The following is a 20450-nucleotide window of genomic DNA, read 5'->3' on the forward strand; positions in this document are numbered from 1 at the left end:
AGCTGCCCACTAGGGTAAACCGTTACTTTTCCGAGTTAGTGATATTTTTAATTGTGTAATGCACAACTTTATTTAATTTATTTCCTCATTATCATATTTATCGTTATTCCTGCGGTTATTTAGTCGACGTCTCAAGCACTTTACTCGAGTTAGATAGTAAATTTATCGAGATATTTTATAAATGGTGAATCTAGTCTACATCTCGAGCCCCTGCTCGAGACTAGATAATATAGTTATTAATTTAATATCTATTTATGAGTGGTACAGTGACTCATAATTAACTAGTAAATAGTACTCGGTTCACTCAGTTGGGTGAACTATGGCACCTGTCAGTAGGGATTAGAAACTATATTTATCCACATACGATATTTATCTATATAATATATCGGTGATTCCGTTGTCCTGATGTCCGACACCAATTATACATTATCTATGGTGATACCGTTGTCCTGATGTCCGGCACTATACTGTATTATCGGTGAATTCATTGTCTTGATATCCGGCATCGTGTCTTATCTAGTAGTGGTGATCCTGTTGTTTTGATGTCCGGCACCATACTGTATTATCGGTGAATTTGTTGTCCTAATATTCGACACCATGTCTTATATAGTAGTGGTGATCTCGTTGTCCTGATGTCTAGCACCATACTGTATTATCGGTGATTCTGTTGTTTTGATATCCGACACCGTGTTTTGTTTAGTATTGGTGATCCTGTTGTCCTGATGTCCGACACCATACTGTATTATTGGTGATACTGTCGTCCTGATATCCGGTATCCACTATGTGTATGTACGGTGATTTCGTTGTCCTGATATCCGGCACTATATATTTTATCTTGAATGGTACCGTTGTCCTAATTTCCAGTTCCGTGACTCGTGAATAGGTAGTACTAGACGCATAGTTTACCCGAAGGTGAGCCGAGGCCCCAATTACCAACGATGTCGATAATCCTATGGTTTTCTTTATTACATCATCCGACCGTGGAGTTAGCTCCATTTTGCGCATATGGATATCTTCCTACCTATCAATAACCAAACGTCATTTTGGTTATTCATTCACTCCATTTTCTCACTTCCTACTTGAGCGCTCATTTATATGTTCCTAAATTTAAGCATTGCACCCTTATCTTATTTTCCTTCGTTTCAAACCCTACCTCGGTAGGGACTGTGATCTTACTTCACAATGTTTCAGCTTTCCGATCTCCGAGTTGATTCAGTTGATGCATTTGATGTACTCTAGTATATCTCGTCTTCCGACCTGGTCATTTACCTTCTTATCAGACTGAGTGGGCCGGTGAGACTTAGACATGTTCTTTGTTTGATGTTTGAGTCTTACATTGCTACCTTCTGCATTTGTTATTTGTATATATTTCATTTGCTCCTCATGCCTTATTGTCATTTTGTTTTTATTTTTATCATTAGCCTTGTACTTTCGAGTTAATAGGTAGTCGACACGTCGGTCTTAACGTATTGATTGCTTATTAATTCGGGGCTACGACGAATACTGTTGCATTCTAGTCCCTGAAATGGTCACATGATGTGACAGTTTGTAAGGTATGATCTTATAGCTTTGCAAAAGAAGGGGAAAACTCAGTGTATTCGGGTTGTTTTCGACGTTCGGCGTCGGATCCACACGAACTCGATTTTCTATTTCTCACTGGAACTTTATGTGCCTCTTGCGTTCATACTGGAAAACTGCCATGGTCTTTGCAAGGATTGTGGTTTTTTTTTTTGGCATAGGGGTGACGATTGTGATAGAGCTCTATTGGATTTGGTTTTGGGTCCGACGTGGAATGTCATGTTACCACTGAATTGGAGGATTTGGGGTTGATTGTGGTGCCATTGCTGACGGAAAACTTTGGATCATATATGGTTGGAGCTAGAGCAGTGGTTCATACCCCATGCTCGGTGGAAAACAGGCGGGAAACCCCAGTTGACTGGAGTTAGTACTAGTTTAGATGGGTCGAGCATTAGGATGGCTTAGTTGATTGCTAGTCTCTTTTGATCGAGTCTGGAGGGAATGGGCCGGAAGGGCTGGGCCCTTCTGATGGGCTGATTTCTTTATCTGGGTTTCGAGAGGATTCTTTGGGCATGGATGACCTAATAATCACTCTAAAGAGGAAGAAGAGAGGATGATTGGTCATCGTTCCAAATTACGTGGAGCTGATGAAGCCTCCATTGACCTAGAAGAAGAAGGGCAGATCCTATGGCTCTAAGAAAAAACCCAAAGAGAAGAAGGTGGAAGTGGAAATCGGAGGTAGTTCAAGTCTCCATGTTGAATGTCCTGCTCCATACCCTAATGTGAAGGGAAAAAAATATGGTTTAGTTTAGTATTTTTCCTATTACTATGCTTATAGTTGTCATAGAATAGGCAAGCTTGTTTCAATTTGAGCTTACTACTAAAAAAACAGTTCTATGACGCATGCTAATTTTGAGTTTAGGCTCATAATCTCTTGTCTGATACGCTGACATAGCGGAGGGATATGTAATGGCTATTCAGTTCACATCAATTTATAAAACCTATACTTAATTACTTTATATCTATATAGGGTTAATCGTAAAAAAAAATTGTGTCACATTCTTCAGTCAGTTTCTAATGGATCACAACTTCACATACTGTAAAAAGTAGTACAGCTCCCTAAAATCATCATAGATCATAAGGAATGTTGCGATACATAACAATACACAATCCTTCTAGACGTGGCTAGATTGCATACGAACAACTCTAATTAAGACGTGTCCCTTCCAATCGAGCATAACAGAAGAGAAACGGTCGTCTATGAAAGCAATCGAAAATTTGAAATCGAAAAAGAAGCCTCCATTACCAACATGAACTACAACTTATAATCTAGAGTTTCATCTAGAATAGCTGCCAAATTAGAACACCATGTAGATTTTTTATCATGGTTTTCTTTATGACTGATGACATTTTTCTATCATTCACCACACCTAAGCATGGCACAATCAGAATCAAAAGCGCCCAAGCCCTGATTCCTCGAAAAGCATGATGAAATGCTACATATTTCACACACATTTATGTAGAAAATCAAAACCGATGGAAAAAAAAGAGACTAGAAGTCTGGAACACTGAAAATCATCAGAGAATCATCTTTGTCTAATGAGAATGATAAAGATTAAAAATTATATCAAAAATTATTTGATCGCAAATCAAATACATGCAACTATTTGAACCCTTCAGACTTGACATTGATTCTCAGGGCTTGAAGCTTTGAAGGCACGCTAATTTTACTGCAACTTTCACCAAAATTTGAATGCTATGATCAGCGGGCCCTACCGCTTGGCACAATTGGAAATCTTCATGTGCCAATTCTAGTCCAACTCCCATTAGGATAAAAAAAAATCTTAAATCCGAGTGGGAAAAAGAAACATCCCAAATACGAAACAGAAAAGGACTTCCTCCATTTGTAAATCCAACTTTCCATTTCTCGTGTAAATCTTCATTACTAGTTTTAAATAAAACTTATATATATTTTTGTAATTTTATTCTCTAAGGGTTTGTTAACTCTATTATTAATTGTTTTTCACATTTTTGAATAGGTAGAAAAAAATATTTCGAGAAAATATATGCACCTTGTTAATATTATAGATGATGACATTAGAGAGAATCCATATGATGATACTAATCCCCTTTATTCGCATGTTGTGGTCAGTGACAGATTCACTTGGAAGGCTTTATGGGCTCCAAGCCCAGACGAAAATTTAAAGTAGTTGAAACTTTTATGTGCTCTTAAATATGAATGATGAGTTAGTTGAGTTAGCCTAGTTACAAAAGTTTGCCTTTATAGTCCATTACGACCCCAGAGTCATTCATATCTGATATGCTTCATCCTTTTTTCTCTTTCCTCTTTCCACATTTTCATCTTTGTTTTTTCTATTTTCCCTTAAGAAATTCATTTTTTTGTATTTTCTGTCACTCTATTTCTTACTTTCCTTCCATTTTTCATTTTCCTAATTTTATCTACCTCTTAAGCACATTGGGTTAAATGAGAGCACTATATATATAGTGCGTGCTCTTTGAGTTTAAATTTATCATTATTACATCAGAAATAAAAAGAAAAATCTTGGAAACAACATTGAAAATAAAATCTTATTAGTGACTCATAATTAGCCTAGATGGAATTTTCATTCTAAATCCACCAATGGTTGTAGTGGTGTTCATGGTAATAATGATGATCATAGTTTAGATGAGGATTTTATAGTCGATCAGGATGATGATTTGAAGCATGAAGTATATTCTAACATTTGTTCTTGATATTTGGTTGTTGAACTCTAGACTTTTGATACTTTACTTATTATATGTATGAATGACAATTTATATATATGTTGTTTAGATATTCTTCATGTGGTATGTATATGACTAGTGTATAAGACTAGTAATTACATTAAGTAGCCTTGTTTATTATTTTTTATGTTGTAAGGATTGCACCTTTTATGCCTCATGTCTTGTTTTAAAGTTCTCAGAAAAAATGTCTTGACATACGTCTTAGCGTTTTAAAACAATGATTCACTTCAAGATTACCAAGTGAAAGGAAGATGAACTCATCAAACCCTCCGATGAAACAAAAGTGGGTGATGTTGGTGTTAAATCCAAGTGCTTCGATGAGAAAGAAATAGAGGAGAAGCTTGAAGCTACTAAGTGGAAGTTTCACGAGAAATATGAGCAGCTCTAGATGTTTAAGAGGCAGAATAGCAGACGAGTCTTGAGTTATGTTCCAAGTCAAGATTTCAAGAACACCAAGCCACGGAAACCAGCAAATAAGCCTTGTTTGCAGCGAAGGCGAGTGACAAAAAAAACATGTGGTTAATAGCTTTGAGATATTTTTAGTAAACTGAAATATTTGATAAACTTCAAAGAGCGAGGGTTACAACTTAGAGGCCGCAACACTCATCTCTAAACTATTTATACACGAGAAAGGCCGGCTGAGAAGTAAACATCTGTCTCACAGTTGTAGGGCATTAGAAGCTCTAGAAAGATCATGAAATGACTTGGAGAAAAGTAAAAGAAAGTTAAATTTACATTTACATTCCTAATAGTGGTTTCCAGAGTATGCAGCTTGATAGGCTTGTTGCTTGTTAGTGCTACGTACCTAAGTTGTACTAAGCTGTATATTTTGAATGTGAAAGTTTTTTTATGTTATTGATGTATTAAATTACAGATTGAGATTATTTAAAACAATTCTTGTTTCACTTCAGCTTAAGAGATTTCGGTAAAGATCAAAGCATAAAGAAAAGAATACTCAATTACACGATAGCACTTAATATGTTATTCATATATTGATTCTTATTGTTAGTATAGCATTGCCATCCGCAATAATAGATGAGGTTTTGAGTTCAAGCTTCCCTCATAATGATCATACAAATGAAAACAAAGTTTCAAGCAGGAATTAGATGTCAGATTTTCGGTTATCCCTAAATCAAAGAGACTAACAACATTCCTTCTCCAAAAAAAAAAAACAAACAAAAGAGACCAACAACATTTCAACAATGTCACTTCACTTTTTAAATTTCTTTTACCTTTTTGATGGTAAACGGAAAACCAATGAAGTTCCATGATCGGGCTTGTGTATCAAATGTTGTCACTTGATCCATTCCTGCACACAGACGAAAGATTCATATGTGCGTTTTCTCGCCTTGAACAGATCAAAAGTTTAATGTTGATGGGGCTTATTCCCTCAAAGGGAGGTGTGGGTGGTGCGTTATCAGACTAAAAACGGCTGTTCACGGCTGCATCTGCACATATTGTGCTACATATTGGATCATCCAAGCAAGTAGAGTTACTTGCTATCAGAGAAGGGATTGGATTTAGCTAAACAATGCAACTGCAATTAGTCACCTTAGAGAGTGACTGTCTTTTCAAGCAGCACAACAGATTCTTAGAGCAAATCATGATCTTGATGAGCATGGTGCTCTATTAGATGATATTGCAGTATTATTGGCTAGTATTCAAGGTGTGCAATTTAACATGCGTCAAGAACTAGTTATACAGTAGCACATAGGCTAGCAATTTTGGTTTTTGTAGAAAACTAGCAATGGGTTTTGGCTTAATTAACCCCCTCAATGTTATCTTGATGTACTACGGAATGATCTCAAATTCTCATCATGCTTCTTAGTTATCAATGAAAACTCGGTACCTTTTAATGAAAATTCATGTTAGGTATTCGATGAATGATTGTTGAAAACTGGAGGTTGTATTGTAATCTTATCCATTTTGAAATAATGCAAAGCCTTTTTTCTTTGGAGAAGGGGAGTCATGCAAAGGCTACGATCAAGAAATTGCATAAATTTAATAAAAAATGGTATGGGAGAGTCTGGGGTGATCAGTACTCAAACGCCTTGACCATAATCTGGCAATCTCGAACATTGATGACAACTAACCAACTTTTCTTGTACAGTGTTGATTCCGACACAATAAGAAACTAATTAATTTACTATTATGAATCAAATATGTACAAACAATTTCAATCAAAAGCCAGACAGATTAATTAGAACCCACTACAAGCAATGGTTGGCTGTTGATGACATTATGAATAAAGAAATTAGTAAAAATAAAGAAAAAGACTGATCCATCAATAATCAATATCATCCACAAACATGATGTTTGAGCATCTGGTCATACATTACTATCTAGTACCTCCTGCAGAAGATTCAGACCTTCTGCTGATATACTCTTGAACTTAAACTTTGGGATCTCAAGCTGAGGTGGCGGTTCTGGGGAGAAGCATACTACTACTACTGTCAAGTTATCACATGTATCGCGCTTGAGAGCTTCCCTAACTAGCTCTCTGGAACATCTTTCAGGATCATTGTGAAGCATCAATTCTTTCCTTGCAATTGTGACTGCACACTGGCTGCTCATCACATCCCACAGACCATCACAGCCTAAGATCAAGAACTCATCTTCCTCGCTCAGAATTGTCTCCTGAAGCTCCGGTTCTGCACTCAAGGGACAAGAGGAACCTTTAGACCCTTTCATGTGCCAATCTCCAAGTGCTCGTGCGACTGACAGTTGGCCATTGAGGTAGCCATCGTACACTACGCCTCCCAAATTTTCAATTCTTACTCTTTCTGAGGCACAATTTGGTTTATGATCTTTGGATAGTTCCACAGCCCTGCCTCTTCTTCCCAGAACAGCACGACAATCTCCAGCATTGGCAACCAGCATCGTCCTAAACAACACACTATGTGTAAATCATGATTGTCTCATCCATAAAGAGAGAGATAATAGATAGAGGGAACTTTCTGGTTCATAACCTACGGGAATTCTTCAGCACATTTTTTGTTAACAGAAAATCTATCTAGTTTACCTGGGTCAAGAAGACCACAAAGCTATGTTATAGCTGTATCCATTGCACAATGGAAGGGTTTACAACACGTGACCCATTGCCTCACACCCCAAATTTCTATTACCATGTCACAAGCCTCTATATGGATGCCAGGAAATTTAAAGGCATGAAACATTCCTGGATGACATGGCAGCAGTAAGAAGATTGGGAAGAGTGGGAAGACAGCAAAGATGAAAGTTGACCCGTGGAGTTGGAATAGACTTAGCTTATAATGTAGAATGATCTAAACATAAATCAAATTTTCACTGAAACCATTCTCTACCTTGTAACTCCATCGGCGCCAGTTTATTATTGGTGCCACTTAATCACTAATTGTTCCCAAGGGCAATTAAAGAAGACGACTGACATGCAACTGGGGAGTGAGGTAGAGCACCACACACGAGAAAACTAATGACTTCAAGGTCAGAATAAGAGCTTACTGTAAGCTATTTGACAAGACCGCATAAGAAAGAACGCAAAAATGACAATGATTCTCACCTTCCAGATATAAGGGCAGTAAGTGCAGTGGTACCCGAGGAAATATCAAGAGTACCAGTATCAGCAAAAGCATGGTCAGCCTTCAGAAAAGCACTTTTAATAGCTTGCTTAGAACAAAAAGGGAAATGTGAATCCTCCACTATAAACCTCAAAATGTTCTCTCTGATAAAAGAAGCTGCATCTGTACCACCATGGCCATCAAAAACCTGCAATAGAAAAAAAAAATGTTAACAAACAATGGTGTGTTCTAATTGTGCACCCAAATAATAATTGTACCACCAATTTCATTAATCAACAATGAAACTAGCAACATATATCAACCACAATGAACTAAACTGTTATGAAATCAGTTACACACCCCATAGAAAGCTCCAGAAGAAGGAAAGTCTGTAGTAGATCCTAGATGTTCAAGAATATTGTCTATACAGATATGCTCGTCCTCCATAAATTGTTTTGGTCCAATCTCTGAACAGCTTCCAGACCGAAAAACGGGTACAAATGGTGGGTTACTATCTGATGAGGATTTTGAGCTAAAAACTCCACTATCATACTCCTGATTGGAAATACAGAGTTTCAATTTCCATCCAAATTATATACATATGAATCACGAAGAAAACTAAATGATACAATGAAACATTCCGAGTATAGGCAATCTCACCAATTCAGTAGCAGGAGCCAACGGGGTAGAGCTGACACAGTACCTAATAGCTGAAAGATGCCTAGGAGGTTTTCCGATGCTTGATTGCTTCATGTTATCAAAAGTATTTGATTTCTCGTCCCTTGTAACAGTTACGTTCTTTCTGTAACTGCCATCTAACGTGGAAAGTGAAGATGGGGTATCTGTCCCTGCAGCCATTTTCTTTCCAAAACATAATCCACTCCTTGATCGAAAATTCGATCCAAAATATTCCCTCTCCAGCTCTCCTCTCTTTTTATAACAAACTTCACGAGCTTCAATTAACCAGATCACAAACCCACCCCGATCGACACCAAACAATAGCTTCCACACTAAATCCTCCTGTTCTCTTGTTTTCTTCAAAGACTTTGTTGGGTACCTGAGCAGAGAAAAAACAAGAGGAGTTCTCAACTGACTTCTCCACTACTTTATTGTGCTTATAAAACAAAGATCAAGCATCCCAGTCAATTTATGGAAACAAAATCTACAACACTTTCTCAGAATTCTTTTAACCTGAAAACACAAACTACCTAAAAAGCACACCAGATCATTACGACAAAACTCACACACAAATTCAGCAAGCCAAAGTCCACCCCAACTCAAAACACAAAGCTTTCCATTTCCAAATCCAAAACCAACACACGCCCAGATTCAGAATCCAATAAACTCAATCCAAATATAGAAACCAACCACAAACTCAAGCAAACAAGTCCAACCAAACCAAACCCAAAACACAAATCACTAGAACTTAAAACTCCACACACCATCTCAGCCAAACTCTTCACCAACAAACACAAGATTCAACCTTTGCAGACAAATCAACACCAAAAAAATAATAAAAAGTTGGTAAAAAAAAAGATGATGATGATGCTGAAATATACTTGCCGTACAGTTGTGGTAAGATGAGAGCAAAAATCTTCAAAGATCCTGAAACAGAATTTGGAACAGGGAGAGTTGCCCAAGTCTCTTCAAAGCTTTCAAACTCAACCAATGTTTCTCAAAGTTTTCTCCTTTTTACTTTTTTAAAATTTAATTTTCTGGTTTTCAGGGTTGATGTTGATTCGTTGAATAAAGAGGGTTGAGGGGAGAGAGAAAATAGAGGGGACCTGGCACACCGGCTGGTGCAGGTGGATCCGGTGGGAGTTGTGAGTACGGGTTGAGGAGCTGACCGACACGTGCCGGGGGAGGGGAGATAGTGTTAACCGGATAATGTGGGAGGTGGTAAAGTTCAGCAATTGCGGCTGGGGTTGGTTTACCACCGTTGGATTTTTTCAGTCTGAGGGGTTAACGGTGATATATGGGGGCTGACGGTTATCACCAAACGTGGAAATCGGTAGTTGACGGTCGTTGACTGCAAAAGAGGTCTTCTTCTATTCTATCTGACCACCAAAATTGGAGGCGGCTTGCAAAGAAAACAAGGGCATCATCCACACTCACAAGCCACCTCAATTATTTCAACTCTAAACTACATTTCGACGTTACTTGTTCGAGTCGTTATAGACTTATCTCTGCTATTATTAAGGGAACATCTAAAAATTTCACTAAATTATAAATTGTCAAATATACTCATTTATAATTTTATCCCCACACATATATAGAAAATACATATATGTAAAAATACAAATATTTCAATAATGTGTTTTACTAAAACTGACATTCGTACATGTTGATTAGATGTTATGATGAACGTTTTAGATTCAAATTATTTATACATTTTCCTGCTAGTATCGCTCAGAGTGAAATTTTATCATGTATATCATCTGTTGTTTCAATCGGAGGATTTTACTTTGTTAAAAACATGTTTGGTATGGTTAAATTTTATAATGTAAGGGGTTGTTTAATGTTTACCATTGCTATGAACTTTAATTATAGCAATCATGATGAGTATGTGGTACTTGGACATAAATTATTGGTTGCATTTATGATTACCCGATTGTTCTACGATCTAAACTATACTTGAATTTATAGTGCTAAAAAGCTTCGCACTTGCATTTAGTTAGGTGACGGTCGAGACGGGACGAGCTAAGTAAATATAGATGAGATCCCCAGTTATATTCTTATTTAGGATTTGAGCTATCTTGTATCATTTTAAAAGATAGTCATGGAATACAAAAGGATGCCTTTCCATACGAGAGGGACTGCCATAACATGTTTTTGTTTTCTGATAGTGAGGTATAGCCCAAAACAGTACCTCTGAAGCTGACCAAACCGGTCCCTCTTGACATTTTCACTGATAGTGATCAATTTTGTGCATGACAGAGTTCAGCCTGCAACATTAACTATCATCTTCTTTTTCAGTAGGTAAAACATGGGTCTAAATTTCATCATTTTCATGCTTATCTCTATCTGTCATAAAACATGGCATGAATAATTTCATCAGCTACAAATGCTGAATTACTTGGATTTCTGAAGGCATAAGATTGCTGCCCTTCTTTTCTGAAGCATTTCAGATGCTCAAAGTTATGCTACTTTCTCAGAATATTACATACCAAACAAGGGCGTAGCTACATAGTGCCCATAAGGGTCACTTGTCCCTGCTGACCTGCTCACATTCATGAAGATCCACCCTATGTATTGTAATTACACTTGTTTAGAACTTTAATTAGATAAAAGGGGAGAGACAATTCATTATTTTGACCCTTCTAATATTAGAGAAAAGTTAATTGACACATCAAATGATCTATATCAATCATTATCTGGAATGTGTATTATGTATTGTACAAAAGTTGTATGTATACCCATTGTTTTTCTTTTCAAATTTGATTTTATTGTCATAATTTGTAAGTTCACTTACATATCATCTTATTATATAAGTAATTTTTGGTGAATATATATGCATTATATGATTTTAAACCAAGTAATTTTTGTTGAACTATGTTGGATATCATGAATAAAAATAGTAAGTTAAGTATTGACCCTCCTTAACAAATTTTTTGGCTTCGCTACTGGACCAAAGTATGCTGATTAGAAGTTTTCCGAAGCGTTACATAATTGTAACCTTAACTTTCATCAGCACATGCATTTGCTACATCGAACAAGTAGGATTTTCGATTGCATACACTGCTGTAGCAGATGATTCTGGTGTAAGGGGTTTTAGCAAATGCACCATTCTGTCTACATTCTATTATGGTTATGCTTGTTCACAAATTCCTGGAGGTTGGGCGGCTCAAAAGTTAGGAGGAAGGTCTGTTCTCCTCATCTCATTTGTTTCATGGTCCTTGACTTATGCATTTGTCCCTCTGGACCCTAAGAATGTAAAAACCATGGTTTTGGCTCGGTTGCTTGTTGGTGTGGCACAGGGGTTCATGTTCCCTTCCATCCACTCCGTTCTCGCGCAGTGGATCCCATCAAATGAGAGGTCCAGATCAGTGTCTCTCACAACTTCTGGGATGTACCTTGGTCCAGCTGTAGGTATGCTTGTGGTTCCAACCCTAGTGAAGTTGACAAGCCCCCAATTTGTGTTTTTGGGTAAAGCAACTTTAGGTACTATATGGTCAGTGCTTTGGTTAAACTATGCCAGTGAACCACCAATTCAATTCTCTAAGCAAAATGGAGCATTTCCTAATCCTAGTAGAAAAAACAAATTTCCAATGGAAGTGTATTTTCAAAAGCTTACCTGTATGGCTGTATGGGCTATTGAGGTGAACAATTTCACTTTCCACTATGCTTTGTTTGTGATGATGAATTGGCTTCCGACATATTTTGAACAAGGCCTGAATATTAGTCTTCAAGAAATGGGGATTAACAAAATGGTACCTTATTTAAACATGTTCATGTTCTCAAACCTTGGTGGATTTGTAGCTGATTATTTGATCACAAAGAGGCTCATGTCTGTGACTAGAACTAGAAAGTTCTTGAACACTATAGGCTTCATTGTTGCTTCTATTGCATTGATCGCACTGCCCAAATTTAGATCCTCAAATTGGGGCTGTGACATGTTCTTCAGTGGCACTTGGGTTCTTGGCTTTAGGGAGAGCTGGGTTGGCAGTAAATCATATGGACATTGCTCCAAAGTATGCAGGAATTGTGATGAGTGTGTCGAACACAGCAGGTACACTAGCTGCGATAATTGGGGTTGATATCACTGGGAAACTTTTAGAAGATTCTTTATCTGCTTATAATTCGGATGTTTCGAGTCCAGAAAGCAGGAGATCAGTTTTCATGATTCCTGGGGTGCTTTGCATTTTCAGCTCAATAGGGTTCCCGATCTTCTCAACTGGGGAGAGGATTTTTGACTGAGTTAGGCTTATTATATACCTGGAAGATTGCACTAGAATAGTAGAAGAAAACCAGCATTCTTGTGAGATGTAGATAAATCTGCCTAATTTACTTGAAGCTCAATTCAAAGCATACATATTGAATGAACAAGATCACAAAGGGAGCCTCAATCTGCGTAAATTTTAAGTATTCTTTTCCACATCAAACAAGTTTAAGATGCCATCAAGTAAATCATTTCAGAAATCAACCAATTGGTTTATTGTAGAACACATTCCTATTCATTGAAGAACTTGCAAACATCACTTGTGAACATTGTGGAAGCTAGTAAATTGGCTGATAACATATAACATATTTATATGCACAAATCATCAGTTACCCAGAACTATTCTTTTACCACCCTCTCATATGATAAAAAAAAGTTCATAAGCAATCAAAGTGACCAAGAATCAACCAGGTACTTGTTCTAAAGAATGATTGATGCAAAAGATGAGAAAACACAGTACCCTCCATAAAGATTAAAGACAATGAGGAAACCCACTAGCCCAAGTTGCTTAATTTCCTTCTTTGGTCTGAAGTATTCTCAAAGCATTTTAATAATGGAAGAACTCTTCCCTCAGCTCCAAGGGGATTCTTCTTTTCTTGTGAGTTTTCGCATTGCAGCTTTACTTTAGTGACTATTCACATTTGTTTTTGCCTTATTGGTCCAATCAATTCTGTTCCCTTTTCTGTCTTGTATGCCACTAGATTTTAAATTCTTGATTATAAATGCATCATAATTCATACCTGCTTTATAGAATATGGTGGTTGGTTGACCCAGAATCACCAGCTGCCCTTCTTGTTCCTTTCTTTCATTTTCTTTGAAGTCCCCTGAATATTGTTTTTTCAATTTTTCTTGTGCTGATCTTGGGTGGCACTGCACATAAAATTTTGCTTTAGAATGGAGACAGATTTGTGCTTTTGATTTTGTTTCACTGTCTCCACTTTGGGTTTCAAGTAGCATATACACTCCTTTAACTCTGATCACCTATCGCCTTTGGTTCTGTTTGTTTAAGCTTTAAATTGGTATTTCTTCTTCTCCTGGAAATCTTGATTAGCACCAAGAAATTAATTTGTAATCTGTGAAACTGGGTGGTGCTAGCTGTTTCATTCCCAGTTTGAAAACGCTAATGTTGAGTTTTAAGTTGCTTGTAGGTAAAATTTCCAGAGAAAGCTATACTTAATCTGATTTTGAAGTTGACCCTATTGTTCCATTTGTTCATTTTTTCAGTTCAGAAACCTAGCAAGGTTACCGGTGTATTATCAGTTTATCACTATGAATTTAGTTTGCCTCTTGGCAGTCCTCATTATCTTCATAGGAAGATTTACAGGAGCGTCAAGACCTGCTGTTGTGAACATTGGAGCTATGTTTGCTTTGAGAACTATTAATGGAGGAGTCTCAAAGATTGCCATTAAGGCTGCTGAGGAGGATGTGAATGCCGATTCCAGCATTCTTAGAGGGACAAAAATTTCTGTATCTATTCATGATTCGAACTACAGTGGATTTCTCAGCATCATTGGAGGTATATATACAATTTTGCTTATGCATACCTACTTTTTTACTTGGAACAATTGTGTTTGGCAATTTGTAGTTATAGTTTGCACTCTTTGTTGATCACAGCACTAAAGTACATGGAGTCTGATACTGTGGCTATAATTGGTCCCCAAACTTCTGTAATGGCTCATATAATTTCACATCTTGCAAATGAACTACACGTGCCGTTACTGTCTTTCACTGCACTAGATCCCACCTTATCAAGCCTGCAGTACCCTTTCTTTCTCCAAACTGCACCAAATGATCAATTTCAGATGAATGCTATAGGAGAAATAATTAGTTATTATGGTTGGAAAGAGGTGGTTGCACTTTTTACTGATGATGATCAGAGCCGAAATGGTGCTACTGCATTAGGTGATAAGCTTGCAGAAAAAATGCACAAGATTTCTTACAAGGCAGTACTTCCACCTGATCCAACAGCAACTCGAGATCAAGTTAAGAATGAGTTGGTAAAGATTCAGATAATGGAGTCTCGAGTAATTGTCCTACACACTTTCTCTAGGACTGGCCTCTTGGTTTTTGAAGTTGCAAAGGAACTTGGGATGATGGAGAGTGGATATGTCTGGATAGCTACTTCTTGGTTGTCCACAGTTTTGGATTCAATGTCTCCACTTTCTCAGAAGACTAAAGACTCCATCCAAGGAGTTCTCACTCTTCGTCCACACACACCGGATTCACAAAGGAAAAGAGCTTTCATTTCAAGGTGGCAGAAGTTGAGTAATGGCACTATAGGGTTGAACCCTTATGGTCTATATGCCTATGACACTGTTTGGATTATTGCTCATGCTGTCAATTTGCTTCTGGATCAGGGAGGTAGCATTTCCTTCTCCAAGCATACTAGTTTACCTCGTTATGGGGGAGGGACTATGAACCTTTCTGCATTAAGCATTTTTAATGGTGGCAAGCAGTTGCTGGAAAACATGTTGCAAACAAACACGACCGGTCTCACTGGTCCACTGGCTTTTCATTCAGACAGGTCTCCAGTGAATCCTTCATATGATATCATTAACATTATGGAAAATGGATATCAACAGGTTGGATGCTGGTATAACGATTCAGGACTATCTATTGTGCCTCCCAAAGCACCATCCAACCAGTCTAGTTCAAACCAACATCTAGGTGTTGTTGTATGGCCTGGAGGGACAACAGATAAGCCTCGAGGGTGGGTTTTTCCAAACAATAAGAATCAATTGAGAATTGGGATACCAGATCGTGTAAGCTATCGTGCCTTTGTGTCACGAAAAAATGGTACAGATATAGTTGAAGGATACTGCATTGACATTTTCCTTGCAGCCATAAAGTTGCTTCCCTATTCAGTTCCACATAGGTTTGAGCTGTTTGGTGATGGCCACAAGAACCCAAGCTATGACGAGCTTGCTAATATGGTTGCTTCAGGTGTAAGTAAATCAAATAATTGGAGAGACTGATTATTTTGTTACAGAAATGTACAAATGATAAGAAAAAAATCATTGTTAATTTTTCATTTCTTCTGTAGAAATTTGATGCTGCTGTTGGTGACATTGCCATAGTCGCAAACCGAACAAAGAATGTGGATTTCACTCAGCCGTATACAGAGTCAGGGCTAGTAGTGGTGGCACCACTTAGGCGTTCAAACTCAAGAGCTTGGGCATTTCTGCAGCCATTTTCTCCATTAATGTGGGGTATCACAGCAGCTTTCTTCCTTATTGTTGGATCAGTCCTGTGGATTCTAGAACATAGATTAAATGATGAGTTCCGCGGCCCTCCTAAGAAACAGATTGGCACAATTTTATGGTAAGTAATACCTTTGTCCGTTGAACATTTCAATACAGACTCTTCTTATATCCTAATATGTAATCTGCCTCTGTTTATATTTCAGGTTTAGCTTCTCTACTATGTTTTTTGCTCATAGTAAGTCTTCTTAATTATCTTGCACTGAATTTTAGTGCTCCAACGTAAGAAGAAATTTGTATCTGAATTCTTATTTGGTCTTTCAGGAGAAAATACTGTGAGTGTACTAGGGCGAATGGTGCTAATCATCTGGCTTTTTATAGTCCTGATAATCAATTCAAGCTACACAGCTAGCCTGACATCAATGCTAACAATACAACAATTATCTTCACCCATCACTGGAATTGATACTTTAATAACAAGCACCGAACGCATAGGATTCCAAGTAGGGTCTTTTGCTCAAAACTATTTGATTCAGGAACTCAACATTCCAAATGCTAGACTGGTTGCTCTTGGTTCACCAGAAGAATATGCAAGTGCCCTTAAGAACAAAACTGTTTCTGCTGTGGTTGATGAAGCACCCTACATAGAACTCTTCCTCTCAGATAATTGCATGTTCTCAATTAGAGGGCCAGTATTTACCAAAAGTGGCTGGGGATTTGTGAGTACCTCAAACATAATTGTATTGCATATTCCTACATTCAAATACGTACTCATCACTTTTAATTTTCCAAATTTCTGTTTACTAATGGTTTATCGGATTAAGCAACTGCATGTTGAAGTATTTGGCAAGAAAACAATATCGGCTTACTTTTTTGTTACATGTATCTAATTTTGTAGGCATTTCCAAGAGACTCTCCTTTAGCCATAGACATGTCAACTGCCATTCTCACTCTATCAGAGAACGGTGAGCTTCAGAGAATTCACAAGAAATGGTTATCAAGAAAGGCTTGTGCATCACAAACCTCTGACGACTTATCAGACCACCTTCAACTTCAAAGCTTCTGGGGACTATACTTAATATGTGGCACTGCATGTGTCATTGCTCTAGTCATTCACTTTTCATTGGCTTTTCGACAGTACCTCAGGCATTCCCGTGAAGAGGATCACCAATCTGATCTAGAGCCTTCTGGCCATGGTAGCACAAGTAATGGTACTACTGCAACACGCCGCCTCACATTCTTATCATTCATTGATGAAAAGAAAGATCAATCAAAAGATAACAAGTTGAAAAGAAAACATGAGGAAATCATGCTCTCATCACCTAATAGGAATGGAATGGAAGATGAATCAAGGAATGTTAGTGCATCCAGGAGAGTACAAATGAACAACTCTGAGATATTGCATAATTCTGATAATGAAACTTGGTTAACTAGTTGAATTTTACTATTTGTTTTTTTTTCCTGATCTGATCAATGTGCTGCTGATACTTCTTATAATAAATGAACAATTTAGATCTATCACCAAGTATCTAAATGTGTTCATCGAAGTACCAATTAATCCAAGTAATAGTTGCCAATAAAGTGACCTCTTCCAAAGAAACAAAAATAAAAAATCTGCAGCATAGTAATTAGTGACTAACTCTACAAACTACTTTTTGTTGTGGACACAATTAATAAAAATCTTGATAGCAATCTGATTTTCCATATAGTATAATCAGACACAATTAAATGTGTCCAGACAGACCATAGGTACAGTCTCAAATGGATCGAGCAATGCACTATAAAGTCTATAAAGAGATCTTCAGTCTGGTTGGGTCTCAAAAAAGTTTGGCCAATGTTTTTAAATTCTTTGCATTGGAGTGTTGGTGATAGTAAGAGGATATCTTTTTGGCAAGATAATTAGTTTGGTGAGCCTCTTGTTATTAGTGTTGGAGTAGGTGGCTCTATTCCACTTCATACTAAGGTGAATGATGTTATTGTTGGTTCTCATTGGGTTCTCCCAGCATATTTTATTTCTTCATTCCCTCAAGCAGCAAAAAAAATTGAGCGCATTGCTCTGCCTGATGCAGACACATCTGACTCTCTTTTATGGCCGCACTCCTCCTTAAGAATTCTGACAGCAAAAGAAGCTTTTGTTTTCTTCTCAAATCATGGTGAGCATAAAGATTGAGGTAAAATGATCTGAAGTAAAGCAATTCAACCCCGCAAAACTCTTGTTGTTTGGAAGGCTCTTCATGAGCATTTACTAACTGATGATGTTTTACAACGATGAGGTTTTTCACTTCCATCTCGTTGCTCCTTTTGTGGAAGTCATGCGGAATCGGGTACACATCTTCTTTTGCATTGTTATGAAATTGTGACTTTATGGAAATGAGTTTGCCTTCTATTTTCTCATTCATTCTCGCCTTGGGGTACCCTTGATGAAGTGTTTAATGGTGTTGGTGTTTCAGCGTTCCCAAAACCTGAACGTCGACTTTGGTTTCTAGTCTCTTGTAATCTAATTTACTTTATTTGGATCACTAGGAATCTAGTGCGTTTTGAAGGTAAGATTTTTAATGTGTTGGAATTCCAACGTCATCTTTTGGAATTGTTCAGAGAGTCTGCTCTGCATTCTTTTCATCCTTACAAGAAGCATCACGATATGTCTATTTTCTCTATTTTTGGTATCTCACAACTGTCTGCCAATGCTACCAGCTTCATCACGTCTTTTAATTAAGGGTTTCTTGGCTGAGGGTTTGCTATTTGCTAGGGGTTTTTATATCTATGGTTTTGCATGTATGAGAGTACACATGCCGGATTGAGCTTTTGTTTATCCTCTTTGTTTGAGTTTATCAGACATAAGAGGTCAGGTTCTTTTGCCCCTCCTTTGTTAAATAAATAAATAAAAGGTTTCACAAAAAAAAGGTTAAAAAAAAAGAGCTATGCACTATAAGTACATGACAATGATAAGGAACTTAATATATAAACAACCTCATCCACTCTCCCATAAACAGTAGTAATGGAATTGTTAGAAAGAAATGTTAATTTTCTGATCTTGCTCGCGCTGTTCTTGACTGTGTGTAATACAAAGTGCATGTTAATATCACCAATGATTTGACTGGAAATGTGAGTATGGCGGTTCATTGTAGAACAAGGTTCCGTGACCTAGGTGGTCAGGAGATCCCCCATGGATCTTCCTTTGAATTTAACTTTGATCAGAACTTCTTTACTAAAAGACTGGACTGCAATGTACATTGGGATCAAGCAGTGGCTCGCAGGTTCATTGCATACGATCATGTCAGAGACGAAGACAAGTGCAGCTCAGGATTTTGTTTGTGGAGTATAAGGAGCGATGCAACATTTATGCATAACAATCAAAGAAAGGATTTTGATTGTGATGCTTGGCCTCACTTGTAGTTACTCTCTATGTACTAGTACATCTTCAATAATAGAGAAATTAGAGTTTAGGGGCCATTCATAATAAGTATTCAAAGGACAATCTTGATGTCCATGATTTGGATTCTGGGGCCATTTACTTCATTGCAATGCATTAATATACCTCAATTTTCTATCTGACAAGTTGGCATGATTTGTCCTCCTTGGCCTGATTTTATCTCCTTGGCTTCTAACCATTGGAGTGGTAAATTCTTGTCTACTGTGATAAAAAAGCTTTGTCTGGGATCAGCTGTTTATGCTATTTGGAGAGAGAGAGAAACAGCAGAATTTTCAAAAATGAATCCAAGCCTCCAGAGGTTACTCTTAATATAATTACAATAGTGTTAGAAGCAGACTTTTATCCCTCAATATCAAGCAGCTTAATTCTAATCAAGCCCTTCTTCTAGAATGGAGAATCATCAGCTCTCCTTAGTTTCTTTGTTGAGTTCTTTCCCTATCTAAAAAACAATTCAGTTATTATTTTTTTTTGTAAACACGCATCAATTTGACTATGTTGCATTTTTGTTTTCATGATCTCTGATTGTTATTCTTCTTCAATTTATCAATGAATGACTTAAACTTCAGCAGCTAGGCCTGGAATGAAGAGGCTCATATAATCAAAGTGCTTATCTTCTTCAGGCGAAGTTTGGTCGTTTCCAATCGAAAGTAACTCTATGTAACATGTTTACAAACACATTCTTCGATTTGGTTACAATAGTTTTCTACTGTGAACATAAATCGAACAACAGAGCCGTGCTTAGTCTAATTAACACTACACTAACATTCTTATATGTCAACTATTTCTACTCAAATTATTAAGCTTTGTTTTCACAGGTAGCGTTTTTAGCAAGTTTTCAACTTTTTTCTTGATCTCTTCCGCAACTGGCGGATGACATTTTGTGACATAAATCTTGATTGACTAGGAATGACTGCCCTCATCCTATTGTTGAGGATATGAATGTGATTATGTCACATAGGATAATGGTGACATTGCCAATTGGAAACTGTGGTTCCCTTTTTTCTTTTCTTTTTTACAAGTACAGGATATCTGATTCACTT

The 20450-nt window shown here is 37.3% G+C and overlaps 2 protein-coding genes and 1 pseudogene across 3 annotated transcripts; 2 read left to right on the top strand and 1 right to left on the bottom strand.

Moving 5' to 3' along the window:
* Positions 1–6431: 6431 nt before the first annotated feature.
* On the bottom strand, positions 6432–9563 carry LOC126782170 (probable protein phosphatase 2C 27). Of its 2 annotated transcripts, none has more exons than XM_050507360.1 (5): positions 9407–9563; positions 8499–8895; positions 8199–8393; positions 7841–8046; positions 6432–7186 (listed from the first exon to the last, which is right to left on the bottom strand). In XM_050507360.1, the coding sequence occupies exons 2-5, from the start codon at positions 8694–8696 to the stop codon at positions 6631–6633; spliced, it is 1155 nt and encodes a 384-aa protein (XP_050363317.1). In that variant the 5' UTR covers positions 8697–8895; positions 9407–9563; the 3' UTR covers positions 6432–6630. The 2 variants fall into 2 exon arrangements, with proteins under 2 accessions (XP_050363317.1, XP_050363318.1); XM_050507361.1 differs by having other exon boundaries at positions 9398–9555.
* A 1910-nt stretch (positions 9564–11473) lies between these two features.
* On the top strand, positions 11474–12755 carry LOC126784735 (probable anion transporter 5; annotated as a pseudogene).
* A 1289-nt stretch (positions 12756–14044) lies between these two features.
* LOC126782093 (glutamate receptor 3.2) lies at positions 14045–17494 on the top strand. The gene is made up of 6 exons (XM_050507257.1): positions 14045–14293; positions 14392–15722; positions 15821–16098; positions 16184–16215; positions 16302–16696; positions 16876–17494. Exons 1-6 carry the CDS (start codon positions 14047–14049, stop codon positions 17413–17415), a joined length of 2823 nt encoding a protein of 940 aa, XP_050363214.1. The 5' UTR covers positions 14045–14046; the 3' UTR covers positions 17416–17494.
* The last annotated feature ends 2956 nt before the right edge of the window (positions 17495–20450 follow it).

This window comes from Argentina anserina, chromosome 2 (assembly GCF_933775445.1).
Source record: "Argentina anserina chromosome 2, drPotAnse1.1, whole genome shotgun sequence".
NCBI lineage: Eukaryota > Viridiplantae > Streptophyta > Magnoliopsida > Rosales > Rosaceae > Argentina > Argentina anserina.

What these genes read in the sequence shown, in the direction of transcription:
- LOC126782170 (XM_050507360.1), bottom strand. Translation starts at nt 8,696, where the DNA reads ATGGCTGCAGGGACAGATACCCCATCTTCACTTTCCACGTTAGATGGC. An exon ending in TGGCTCCTGCTACTGAATTG is followed by an intron (nt 8,394 to 8,498) that starts GTGAGATTGCCT and finishes ATTTCCAATCAG; the next exon opens with GAGTATGATAGTGGAGTTTT. An exon ending in CTTCTGGAGCTTTCTATGGG is followed by an intron (nt 8,047 to 8,198) that starts GTGTGTAACTGA and finishes TTTCTATTGCAG; the next exon opens with GTTTTTGATGGCCATGGTGG.
- LOC126782093 (XM_050507257.1), top strand. Translation starts at nt 14,047, where the DNA reads ATGAATTTAGTTTGCCTCTTGGCAGTCCTCATTATCTTCATAGGAAGA. An exon ending in CAGATTGGCACAATTTTATG is followed by an intron (nt 16,099 to 16,183) that starts GTAAGTAATACC and finishes TTTATATTTCAG; the next exon opens with GTTTAGCTTCTCTACTATGT. An exon ending in CCAAAAGTGGCTGGGGATTT is followed by an intron (nt 16,697 to 16,875) that starts GTGAGTACCTCA and finishes CTAATTTTGTAG; the next exon opens with GCATTTCCAAGAGACTCTCC.